Below are 12,965 nucleotides of genomic sequence, written 5' to 3'. Positions count from 1 at the left end.
ACCATTTACTAGGTGGTGGCAAGCGGTGATTTTTGACGTCACATTCCGCCATTACGGCTGCTCGGTTTTTCTTGTATACGTGATAGAAGTGAGTGCTATGTTATGTGTTTGTGGGTTACGCGTTGGCAAGTGAAAGCTTGTTTATAAAGGCAGTACTGTCTACGCTCACTGCTTGAACAGTGCTCATCAAGCAGGGACAATGCTTCGCAAAGAAGGGCTTGTTCAAAGGAAGAACGCTTGTTCGAACCCGGACGGTCGGAGCAAAGACGTGGACGAGGCTGTGAACCGACCAGAGAGCGAGGACGATGTTGATTCAAAGGAGACTCGTCTAACGCTGATGGAAGAAGTGCTTTTGTTGGGGCTCAAGGAGAAAGAGGTTAGTAAATTACATCTTCCTGCGCCAGCGCTCTCCCGAGAAACTTAGCGATAAGCCTGCGCTGACGAGTTCGGGCATGGTTCGGGTAGCTCATTTGCCACACAAATTTCCGAACACCGCTCAGCGCACTCTGTGGGTACCCTGATGTCAGGGCCGCCGGGGTGGTTACGTAGCGATTGCGGATGATTTGCTGACCTTCTGCGGCCAAACCTTGCTGTTCGTTCGAAGCCCGGAAGTGTAGCAGAACGCGCGAATGGGTGTCCTCGTATCGAAAAGAATGTTAGGCGGGTGCACCCCAGTCCCGACTGGCGTTCTGTGCCCGTTCTTTGGCGCGTTACGTTAATGCCCGTAATAATAATGTAGCACATGTTGGGACTTTTGAAATCGCGACACGACAGCGGTCGTGATTGACGTGCGTGAAATTTCTCCGTAACGTGTGAGAGGCTTCGTCGAAATCGAAAGTTTGACGGCGCTGCCTCGAACCAGCTGTGGCCTCATAGCGGCTTTGGTGTTCGTGCCGCTCGCTGACGGGCCGCGGCTCCAGCGCACCTGCTTTTTCGCCGAGCGAGCCCGTTGCAGGTACCGCCGCCCTTTCCGTTGCCGCCGAGGCACTGGCAGGCGTCATGGAAATCCGTCAGTGTGTCGAAAGCGACGCATTTACATTCGTAACCGCAGGCCCGTCTGAAAGGGTTCTTTTATAGCTGTTGCTGTCGCCTCTTTTCACGGAAAGCGTTCTACGTTCGCTTATTCATATTTATTTTTGACAAGTGCCTGCTACGCCTACGCCCTGCCTGTAATTCCAACGCCCATGGTGACCTTTGTCGTCGGTTGTTCGCAAGGGAGAGGGTAACTTTATCACCCCGTGCTCGATTCCGAAGCAATAGCTGCGTGAGTGGGCATAAATATTCTGAGTATTCAAGGCAAGCCAGCGGTGATTTCGAACAGGGCTGACTGGAAAATTTCAATTACACTTCCTTGCTTTTCCCCTAGCTCTTCCCTCTGATTTAAACAGATGTAGCAGCATTTAGCTGTCGACCTTTTTGCTTAGATATCAAAAGTACTGACTGTTCAGGCAGAATAAAGTTGCTTTTCATTGTCTAATCAGTTCAGGGATCAGTCATTTGCCAGGTTACACCAGAATTATTTCAGTCAATAATTAATTGTACGATAAAACTCTTGCCCAAATTTTGAACTTCTGTCAAACATTTTTGCCGTGTGGAATGTATTTCTTTATACACAGAACTCACAGGCGTACACAGAACTCATTTGGCAGGCTCGGTTCACCAGTGAAATACTGTAAAGAACCTTTTATTTGTGAGCCTAATACTTTGCGTATCCAACCAAACGTGAAGTTTACGGATATTCTGCAGAACAGAGGCAGAGATGATAATTTTCCCAGAAAGCTTCTTCTATTTGTGTTGAAACCTGGTTGAAACTTTCTCTGGGCTTTTAAGATGCACTTCAGAATCGTTCTAACATGCGAGATTCAGAGAACAACTGATTCAAATTCTTAAAGTTTAGCATTGCATAATTGAAATGGCTATGCATGGAGAGAGGGGGAGAAACATTGATGAAATACAATAGCTCAGTATTTCCTTTCAAGCATGCACAGTATTCTTTCCACAAGCATGCCCTTGTAAGAGAGAAATCATGGTCACGGCTGCTTGCTTCCTACTTATTTCCTTGAACTCCATGGAAAAAATAAGCATATTTTGCCTTGTTTATTTATATCCAATGCAAGATGCATGTGCCATTTTGTTATTGCACAGTGTCCTTTATTCCTATTGCATGGGGACAGAGATACTGTGCAATATGCATGACAGATTTGTGCTGGCCGTGCCACTGAAGGGCCGTAATGTCGCCAGCACATGCAGTGCTGAAAAGGAAATTGGAGCCTGAAAATGAAAATTTCAGAATTATGTGCTTTTAATGTGAAATAAAGGCACGTTCTTAAAGTTTGGAGACTGGACTGTGTGCTATAGATGACCTGTGCCATTCTGTGACATTTACGAAAACAAATATTGAAGTTCATGTTGCTTTATTTCCTTAGTCGGGTTTTGTGTATTCATGGCTTTACCTCGGAGCAAAGAGCACATGGAAGGGCTAAACCTTTGCATCATTGTAACAAACTGACTCGATCAGGGCAGATGAAAAGGAACAGTACTAATTATGATTGCTCTTACACAGGTTTTCGGCCTAATACTTGATTGACTCCCTGTACTGTGCTCATCCCATTTGTTGTATGGGCTGAATGACTACCGGGAGAATGGCATGGCATTTGCTATTTGCCTTTTCATCACACTGTACGTGCTATGCTTTGCCACTCGATACTCCCTGTAACGTGATGTGAGACAGGTGTGAAAAGTGCCAAAGTATTCATTTTCTGCTTGATCTTATGCTAACTTTGGACAGGCTGACCGGTTGCACTTGATTTGAGGCCCCCAATTCAATGTAGACTGCCTGAATCCGTTTTTTACGCTTAGGACTGGTGTGTAGAACACTGCACGGACCTGATGTTAACGCCCCAGCCTGACCCAGGCCGCAACACCTAACCCAGTCCCGGCCCAGGCCCATGCGTTTATAAGTGAGGCCAGCCTGGGCCTGTTGTCACAAGCCCAGACCAGGCCTGGGCCTGTTCATTTATTTCTGAGTCTGGAGAGGTCACGGGTTTGGATGCTGAAATAAATTGGTTTATTATATTTGGTTGAGTGCCCTTTGTAGCGTGCAATCAGACTGAGCATCCAGTGTGTATAGCACTCATGGATTCAAACGCAAAAATTTTGGGTAAATTAGTGCGCACATTAGCTTCCACCGTCTTCAGTTGACATCACATCGGCGTAATAATGGCGCGTATTCATACTTCAGGGCCACTATCACCTTGGTTGACCAGGTTCTTGGAGACATCTTGTGGTTGTCTCGGGCAAAAGTTGGTATGCTGTAATTTTTAATGCCGCGTTTCAACGCACGACTCATCGTGCATTGAAAAGTTTTACCTACAGTGGTTGCTCAGAAGGGCTGTTTCTCTAGCACGCGAGTGCAATTCTTGGCCACGGGAGCTGCATTTCCATGGGTTAGACATGTAAAACATGCGTGTACATAGACATAAGTGCCAAGCCCCAGGTTGTATGAATTATTCCGTTCCCCATTGTGGCGTTCTCTGTAATCGTATCTTTGGTATGTCATACTCAATATATAAAATCTTGATACTGTACATGTTCATTCCAATAAAATAGGAGTACAGTGGCTATCAGACCTAGCAAAAAAACAATTTAAAACAATGCGTGCAACCACAGTTGATACAACTAACAAGAAGCGTTTGGAAGCGAACTCGGAGAATATTTTTTAATGCTCTTTACACGTCATGTCAAATTTTAGCGGCCCAGGCCCTTGGCTGCGAGCCCGACCCACCAAAAAATGCTTTTGAGCCAGGCCGGGCCCGTGCAATGCTCTTCTAGTGTGCCCCTCCATCTGTCAGTCCTCAGATTAATGTTGACTTCCTGGAGCTCTGAGATTGAGAGAGCTGCCCCCTTCCTCGTCCTTCCCATGTGCCCAGGGCTACACGTCCTTCTGGAACGACTGCATCTCGTCGGGCCTGCGGGGCTGCATCCTGGTGGAGCTGGCACTGCGGGGCCGCATTGAGCTGGAGCGGTGCGGGGTGAGGCGCCGGTCGCTGCTGCTGCGCAAGGTGCTGCTGCGCTCAGACACGCCCACGGGCGATGTGCTGCTCGACGAGGCCCTGCGCCACGTCAAGGAGACCCGGCCCCCCGAGACCCTGCAGGCCTGGATCGACTACCTCAGCGGTGGGTTTAAGGGGGCATCTGTGGGACCACACCACACCCTAGCGTTCTCTTTCATCCTAATCTACAACCTTTTCGTTTCATTGGTGCCACCAGTGTAGATGAGTTTGGGCGTAAGAGGGAGACAGTGAGGAGGCAGGTGACTCCTCCCCTCCGTTCTTTTGTGGTAGTAACTGCTTCTCTAGTGCATGCTCAGCCGCCAACCTTCCTCACTGCAGCATCTGCAGATGGGCTGTCTTATGCCCGTGTTGCAATTGAAGCCACATTGGGACTGGCTACCGAACATCTGTCACTTTAAAGTCAATCCGTTTAGTCCACCATGGTTCTGTGAAAGTTTGTTCAGAAGGAGGGAAAAGGCGTTTCTTGCTCTTTCTCTCCCAATTTTATTTTTCTTCCTTTCTCTTGTGTGACCAGCTTGCTCAAGCTGAAGGATGATAAGCACACGCTTATCAACTCTTGCCTTGGCTGGAGTCCCAGGTACACACGAAAGGAATTGGTCTGCCCTATGACTGACTGCTCTGCCAGAGATAACATTTTTCCCGGTGTCTCGGTGAGATAAGGCCTGCTTGGTTTTTGGAGCGTGATCACCTTAGCAATAAAATACAACTCACCTGGCAAGCTTTTACATCTAATCAACCTGTGTACTTCCTGTCGTGCTATCATTATAAGTCAAGGAAGGAAATAAGCTTGCCGTTTCGTGGTTGGCTTCTTGGGTGTGTGTGGAACATTTAGTATATTTCGCAGGACCATTTTTTAACTAGCAAATGCGACCGCATGATGAACGCCATCGAACTCCTGCATCAGCACTGTGCCCAGTTCATAGGCCCTAGCGTCGGGCTGCAAAACAAAGGGCTTGTTAAGGTACACCCAAAAGCAAAAGATTGTGGACCACGAAAGCAGCAATTTTGAGTTATGTTTTGCCGCGCGTATTTTTCAGTACTTCAGTAACTATACGACATCTCACATGAACACGGCAGTTTGTCGGGCTGCTACTGGAAGAGAAACGGCATAAAATTGCCATTTTCCTGGTCCGTAAACTTTTGATCGTGGCAGTACCCTTAATACATGATGGGGCCAAAACACAGTCAAGGTGAGACGAGGCCACTGACACCACATAGCAAGCGTAGGAGACAACATGATTTTTGTGAGCACAGTGTACGTTAAATTTCACCCCTAACATCTGACGCACAGGCTGACGGTGGAAGCCTTTGTGAGTTTGCGGGCCTTCTGGAGGACCACTACCATTTTATAGATGGCACTTGCATTGGCAACAACTGGTGATGTGAATAAGCTGAACTGGAAATGGCACACGGAGTTTGTAATCAGGGAAGAGATGAAAGCTGGAAGAGCCGCAGTCTTCATGTTAAACCTTCTGGACTGAATATAATGTAAATTCAGTTTACCATCCTCGATCTCCATCTGCCTTTGAAATTCTTCAACAGAGCTGTTGTTTACTGCCGCCACTTGTGTTTGCGTGTTGCCAGTTGACTGTATTCATGAGAAACGGCTAGTTGTCCTGTCATCATCGGCAGTTTTTTTTTTTTTTTTGCAGTTACTAGATAAGGTTTCTAGTTTTCTATTTGCCCAGCAATGCCAATATTGATTGTTTTTTGCGTAAACTTTATAACACTGCTAAGCCTGAAGAAATTCCTTCGTTAAAAACAGTTTTTAGCGCTGAAAATGGATTTTTCTGGTGTCTGTTAGTGCAGCGTTCAGCTGTAGTGTTGGGAATAAATTATCTGGAATATTATGAGCATTCGCCGTATCAGGCTTCATCAGCCTTCAACCGTGGTTATTTTGTGTACTATAAAACACTGTTAGTTAAATACTCTCTGAGCACCTTGCTCAGTTGAAACATAGTAGCATAGTATATCCAACCTCGCATTTTCAAGCCTATTGACATCAGCTAAGTAATTGGTATGTCGTGCGTGGACTCTTGTCATGCGTTACCCTTTAATTAACAACGTTCAGTTGTAATCTGGTAGCATGCAGATAGAACATTGTTAACCTCTGAGGTCAGTGGCCTCTGAAGGTCTTGCTTAATTCAGTCCTTTCTGCATTTTTAAACAAGTAGGATGCGTTCTTGTCTGACGAATTGCCCCATTACACCCACGATCTCGAGAGTTTTATCTGCTTTCTGTGGCTTCTCCCTTCTGTGACGCGCACGCGAAACTGCTCGTGACATTTAGGCAAGTGCGACGTAAATTCTTCAAATTGATTCGGGTTTAACATACGAGAAGCACGTGCGGTGTCCTTTTAGCATGAATAGGCATTGTGTCGACGCAGTCAAAATGGACGATGCATTGTGTATTCTCGAGTAATGTGGTATGCATTGTAATGGGAAATGCTCGACATTGACTAAGAGTGAGTTTGTGGTTAAAACTGAGCATTGTTTGGGTGCTTCAGTGTAAACTTTGGCTCCTTCTCTTCATGAAAAGCATGCAGTGTTTGGTGGTTGCCAAGCGGGGAGTCGAGAGAGATAGTCCCTCGCTAATTCTAGGTGATCAATACTGTCCCGAGTGCAGTTGGTATTGTGTTGCTGTGGCTCAATGCACTTTTTATGGCAACTTATATTTTTTTGTATGTGCCGTCGCAGTAAGTTACATGGTTGACAGTGTCACCTTTTGCAGGTGACAACCGCTTGCTTCAAGCACTTCGAGTAAAACTTGCATTGAAAGCAAGTTTATTGTGTTGTGCAGTGGCACTCAGTAACACATCTGTAAAATAAGGAGAGACCAATAGCCGCGACGTCCCAGTGATACGATGGCGCTTCTATTATAAAGATGGCGGATGAAGAAAGATGAAGCAGCTCGAGCTAGAGCTTCTCACGAGAAATTACGGGCACCGATGATGATATTCGCATCGGTGCCGCGATGATGATTACAAAGTTTCTACAACATCTTCAATATTCTGCTACCTGAAGTGAGCCACTCACAGTATTTTTAAAGCTTAGATGGTACTAGGTGATGTTTCTTCTAATTGTTCATAATAATTACGTGCAAGCAAATCTGAATAATTTAACACACAACCCCCACCGCTGACTTTAGTTCTTTCTGCAGTTTACAACCACAGTCGCCAAGTACTGCAATTACAGCAGTTTTGAATGAGTATGTGTTGTCATATTTTTAAGTGCTTGGTTTTGTTCTTCAGTATGTAATGAGCTCCGGATTTAATTCATGCATGGCACTTATGCTAACAGTGTGGCAGGTCTTTCTCTTCTCCTGGAACAAAGTAAGTTTGTCTTTAACAGCGTGGTGTGTACTTTCCTTGTTGTGGAACAAAACAAGTTCAACCGTTTGGCTCTGCAACGACTTTCGGTGAACATACGATACATAACAGCTACCAGAATCTATGAGACTTGGAATTGGCTCTCTTTTTTGATAGAGTGACTTCAGTTTTGGTTCGAGTAGTGTTTTCTTGCTACCATGAATGTACGGATGTTGCTTCAGCACAACAATTATTATGCCACCCCTTTGGTGTGGCGTGAGTGAATGCTTCTTGTAGAGGACGAGGCGGATGCAAGCAGAACGGGGTTGTCTTACGAAAGCCTGTAGCAGATGTTCCAACTGCCATGCACGTGCAAACAGCCACTGATAACTGCAGTGGGTTCAATACAAACGAAGCAGACAACATTGAGAAGGATTCTTCGAAGTTTAAAAATCTCGCCTGTAGTGCCATGTGTGAGGCAGCAAGTGGCAGACAAGATCCAGCACTACCCATCATTCCCGTACCAGCGGAAGATTGCAGCACCACGTTCCTCTCCATGTAATCGCATGAAACTCCATGGCAAGGCACTCCTCGTGACTTTAAAATGTACTTCGTGTGCATTATGTTTGATGCCCATTAGAAGGGCCAGCAGGCACCAAAATGCATGCGCCAGCACCAGTGCCGCTTTCAAGAGTTGCTAAATGGAACAGTCATGGACTAACAATGCTATACTCATGATCGCCTGCATGTAGTTTCCAATGCAAGGAGAATTCTCTGGAGTCACCAAAGTGTTTTGTGCAGTTCTGTTCCTTAGGTGAAATAAAAAAAAAATGCTCAAACACTACGTAATTTGAACCGCTTCATTCCTTCATCCAAAATCTGCTTACATATTGTGATTGTCTTATTGCTGCCTCTCCGTCCAGTATTGCATATGTGAGCAACATGCCCATTGCACTTCTCTGGCAATGATTCTTGCCAAATTGGGCTCAGATGTTTGTTACAACAAATCGCTAACAGTAGATGCGTACCATACCTAACTTCCGATTTCTTGGTGTAGCAGATGGAAAAGGGCCGTAATCAGTCTTTTTACTCTAAAAAGTGTTTGCTTCAATCGAGACATCAAACTTGCATCATCGTGGGCCAGTAAGTAAATAAGGAAGAGGGAGAGTAACCCAAATGGTGCACACAGCATTCGAAGAAAACTAAAGTTGTTCACTTCAGCATGCAAGGGGGATTCCAAGTACGGTTCAGTCATTACTAATTTAGTTTCACCACCTCCATCAAATGACGTACGCACTTTGGCATTAGGGTCAGCCAATCATGGTGGCAGAGGTCTGCACGCAATTTGTGCCATGCCAAAGCAGGAAAATTTGTATCAACTGAAAATACCTCCGCTGTGAAAAGCCATTTTAAAGTTTCCAATGCACTTAATGCCCTTCGCTAGGTCTAGGGAACAAAAAAACTGAAATTGACTGTGCTGTGCAGGTTACATGACCACTTCCCAGCACATTAAAAGTTATTTTGCCTGGCCATTTGACCAATGCAGAACGAACGTTTGGACCAATAGGAATTCCAAAAATGTTTTTTTCATTGCCGCTGCATCACCTGTCAGCACAGGCTGCTTTTCAATTGTGTGTCAGTCTTGCTGCACAGGCACCGCACATAGGCCACTACAGGAGATGAAGATTTATCTATGCTGGTGAAAGTGCCACTGTTGTAAGAATTTGAGTTTCCTTAGTATTTGTCCCTGTGTACCAGTCGCACATTAGTGCAAAATGTCATCCGCGTCATAAGGTTCGCCCCTCCTGGCATTCGCATCTGCGATAGCAGTCGAAACGGCAGCTGACTGGCGGTGCATTAAAGGCTTTGTTTGGTGTGCATTCTGTGCAGGGGAGACATGGAACCCCCTGAAGCTGCGCTACCAGCTGCGCAACGTGCGCGAGCGGCTGGCCAAGAACCTGGTGGAGAAGGGGGTGCTGACGACAGAGAAGCAGAACTTCCTGCTGTTTGACATGACAACGCACCCGCTGGTGGACCAGACGTCCAAGGGCAAGCTGGTGCGCCGAGTGCAGGAGGCCGTGCTGGGCCGCTGGGTCAACGACCCCCAGCGCATGGACCGCCGCCTGCTGGCCCTGCTGGTGCTGGCGCACGCCTCGGACGTGCTCGAGAACGCCTTCGCGCCCCTCTCAGACGACGACTATGAGTTGGCCATGCGGCGCGTGCGCGAGCTGCTCGAGCTCGACATGGAGGCCGAGGCGGCCAAGCCCCACGCCAACGAGGTCCTCTGGGGCGTCTTCGCCGCCTTCGTCAAGTGATGCCCACGCGGCACCCCTGGTCCCCTCCTTCCGACGGCAGAAGAGGAGGAGGGGCTGGCAGGCAGGCCCAGCGAACGCTGCCACCAGCCACAGCAACACCGAGTGCCTCTGGTCAAATGGGCCCAGCCCTTGGGGAAGGAAGTGCTGCGCCTCCTTTTCAAGGTGGCGGGGTCAAAGGGGCAGAGCTATCGGTTGGGCCTGCGTGAAACCAAAGTGATGTTCCTGCGCCCTTTTGCCTCCCCGCCACCGTTTGATTTTTCTGCAGTGGCACCAGAGTGTGAAGGTTGAATGGCCCCTGGCTGGGACTCCCCCCCCCACCCCAGAAGCTTCCTTCCCCAAGCACTGGGCCAGCTTCGTTGGACCAGCTAGGTTTTTCCCCCCTAAGGGAGCGCGGGAGGCAACCTTTGTGTTAATCCAGAGCTCCAGCTGTCTGAACACTGCAAAAGAAGAGCCTTGGTACGCTGCACATTACAGAAGGTCTGATCTTGTACATAGCTGGGCCCAGTTTTTTTTTTTTTTTTTCTGTGGGTGTGGCTTCTGCCATGAGCTTCTTGCCGGTTTCTGCAGTAACTCAAAGCCAGCTGGGATTTTTTTTCTCGCTTTCACTATTGTGTTTGGTAAAAGGTGGCTCTCCTGTTGTTCTCTGATTGTAAATAAAACATACTGCTCTCCACAACTTGGTCTTTTATTGTCTCATGAAAGTGATTCGCGTAGAGTATATAATACACGTATTGCGCTACTAAAAGTCTGTTACTCTACCCTTGCGCTCCCAGTCTCCGTACCGGGTTGGTTCGGGGCCTGTCGGACCGCCAACTTCACCGGTGGTTGGGTTGGTGCTCTCGGGGAAGCGGGCGAATGGGTCTTCAGCGGGCTTTTTCTCGTCATTCTTCGTTTCTCCGCTCGTGGAAGTTGCGTCAGATGTTGCAGGTTCTGCCTCCTTGTGACATTGGCGGGCAAGCACTGGAGTCCGAAGACATCTGAAGTTGGCAGTGAGCGTAGGTAGTCGTAGTTTCGCGAGCATGTTCAAAGCGACCTCGAATCGGCCACTAAGTGTCGCAACGGTTGAAGTGGCCCTTACCGTCCTCGACCAAAATTCACTTCGAACTTCGAAACAACGCTGGTGTCGCACACTCCGAAGCGGCTTGGGAATTTGCTAGTGTAGCAGACCTTGGCAACGTCCCCACTGGTGCAGTGGCGAGATCGCAGGTGTCGTGTGGCACTTGCTCAGCCACTGAAGCTTGCACCCGAAACAGCTTCCAAATACGCTGCGCGTGCCTAACTATTCGTGTAAAACCACCTGCTCAAACAATCGTCCACACCATCTCAACACCAACTCGCGTAACGCGGACGCAACCGCATGAACATGTGCGCAGCCATCTGTGGCAGCGGAAGCGGAAACGAAAGCGTAAAATGAACGCATGAAGTCGCCAGGCGGATTGTATTTTTATTTTATTGTGCGCTATTTATTGCTTTTTTCGAATTCAAAAACTTTTTTACTTTTATTTGGTTGCACTTAATCGCATCCGTGTTGCGTTTGCGCCCCAGACCCCAGACTCCTGTCTCCTGACCTGTCCCAGCTGCTTCTCGCATCGCCGTGCATGGGATTACAGGGATTATCTCTTTTAGGGTTTTTTACCCTTAGAGAAAGTGTTGTGCACTCTTTGCGAAGGCAAAGCACTGTTTTCATGAGAATGTAGTCCAGTGTAACGTATTCCTGTCCACTTTTGGAGGAACGAGATTGATAGCTCCGTGAGTCGCGCAGTGTGAGCAACTGCCAACCGGTTCATCCATCGCTCCGCGCACTCCCGATCTCAGCGGGACGCGTTGAGCAAACGCTGTCGACTGAGGTGAGTTTCAAGAATTTTCAATAACGTGGAAGGCTTCCAGTATCAAAACGCTAAGTCATGACGCCTAATGCGCACAGTCGAAGTCAAGTTTGATGCCTATGCAGAAGAAATGCGTTCACGTACTCCGAAAGTGGAAGTTTTTCTGCGAACTGTACATTTGCAAGTTGTACTTTCATTCTTGTGTTGTTGCATCAATAACCGACTATTGCTTGAACTAATCAGTCTTTCCTATGAATTTAATTGTGCTAAACGCAGCATTGATGGAAATCCGTCGACCCGCGCAGCTTGGCGACGGGAAGTGTTGAATGACATCGTTATTTCTCTCTCTCACTGCTCTTGTAGAATACAGCGCCTTGTGAGATACAGCACCACCGCTGCTATGGCTGGAATTGGCGAGGATGCTCCGAGCAACATGACGACAAGTGATGGCGAGGGGACAGCGAGCCAGGTAATAAGCGCGCATTTTTAGCTGCCTTGTCCGAATGGCGACACTACTTCACGTGTGTGGCAAGTTTACTGCCTCGCATTAGCGCGGCGCAGCTTCGTCCGCTAGACTGAACTCTGCCAACCAAAAGTAGCGCGAACTGTGCCTGTGAGAATAGGACAGAACTTGCGCTGGCGAGGTTGTTCCATGGTTTCGGCTGCTTTGAATGCGGCAAAAACTTGGTAATTTTGAGCCGTAGAAAGGGGAAAAAAAAGGCATTCTCATCATATAAGCAAGGTACGAAGACCGCTGTGTGGGTATTTCACAGACCATTTCAATTGAAAAATAAGCTTGTGAGAGATGTTCAGTCTTTTGCCATCAAGGGTTGCCTACAGCACACAGTAGGGAGAGTATACTTTGCCAAACTAATGGCATTGTTTGGCTCCCCGTGTGCTTGTTCCGTGGTTTCATATCGCCTCAATGTGGGCAACGATGAATTAGGGGTGTACCCTTGGAACAGTTGAATGTAATCCATCACACCCACGTTCTGAAGAATTTGAAAGAGCAGCGAATTGAACCGGAAGTAAATCGTGAACATCTGAAACTTGTGTGAGATGTCAAAGTGGGCGAGCAAAGAGAGAGTTAAAAAGCTGCGAGAAGAGAGATGCCGAATAAAAATACAGTGCACCAGTATTAGGCGCAAGTCGTTTGCCTTAGTAAAAGTCGCAGTGTGTTTTAAAAAAAACTAGGCGCCCCTTGCGCAGTCAGCTTTGTGGCTCCATTGTAGTCATATTAATCCAACGTAATGTCTCTTCACATTTCTTTGGGTCCACATCACTTTGGGCTTCTCACACAGAACAGTGTTTTCCATCCCACTTAATCGACGGCTGTTGTAGCTACCATTTTACGAAGATCTCTCCTGATGGTCAACAAATTCCACATTGAGCCATATATCACCACTGTGACCTAAGTGCCCCCAGTCGTTTCTCCGGTCCTGCA

General features: G+C 47.5%; 2 protein-coding genes across 2 annotated transcripts in view; both read left to right on the top strand.

Moving 5' to 3' along the window:
* The first annotated feature begins 19 nt into the window (after window positions 1-19).
* Window positions 20-10,371, top strand: Sau (Golgi phosphoprotein 3 homolog sauron). Its single transcript, XM_077699238.1, has 3 exons — window positions 20-376; window positions 3,930-4,176; window positions 9,271-10,371. Exons 1-3 carry the CDS (start codon window positions 200-202, stop codon window positions 9,693-9,695), a joined length of 849 nt encoding a protein of 282 aa, XP_077555364.1. The 5' UTR covers window positions 20-199; the 3' UTR covers window positions 9,696-10,371.
* An 861-nt stretch (window positions 10,372-11,232) lies between these two features.
* Window positions 11,233-12,965, top strand: part of LOC144169845 (BTB/POZ domain-containing protein 1-like) — a 15,140-nt gene continuing 13,407 nt past the window's right edge. Inside the window, exons 1-2 of the mRNA XM_077699224.1 lie at window positions 11,233-11,542; window positions 11,885-11,990. Of these exons, the coding sequence (XP_077555350.1) occupies window positions 11,922-11,990 (69 nt within the window). The 5' untranslated portion in view covers window positions 11,233-11,542; window positions 11,885-11,921. The remainder of the gene's footprint in view (window positions 11,543-11,884; window positions 11,991-12,965) is intronic.

This window comes from Haemaphysalis longicornis, unplaced genomic scaffold (genome assembly GCF_048455015.1).
Source record: "Haemaphysalis longicornis isolate Haplotype H1 unplaced genomic scaffold, Haemaphysalis longicornis Haplotype H1 scaffold_2, whole genome shotgun sequence".
Classification (NCBI taxonomy): domain Eukaryota; kingdom Metazoa; phylum Arthropoda; class Arachnida; order Ixodida; family Ixodidae; genus Haemaphysalis; species Haemaphysalis longicornis.
Note: the sequence above shows the minus strand (reverse complement) of the source record. Positions and strands in the feature narration are given on the sequence as shown.

Excerpts from the sequence above, each read along its gene's own strand:
- Sau (XM_077699238.1), top strand. The coding sequence starts at position 200 with ATGCTTCGCAAAGAAGGGCTTGTTCAAAGGAAGAACGCTTGTTCGAAC. Across the intron at positions 377-3,929 it reads TGGGGCTCAAGGAGAAAGAG|GGCTACACGTCCTTCTGGAA; the intron begins GTTAGTAAATTA and ends CCATGTGCCCAG. Across the intron at positions 4,177-9,270 it reads CTGGATCGACTACCTCAGCG|GGGAGACATGGAACCCCCTG; the intron begins GTGGGTTTAAGG and ends CATTCTGTGCAG.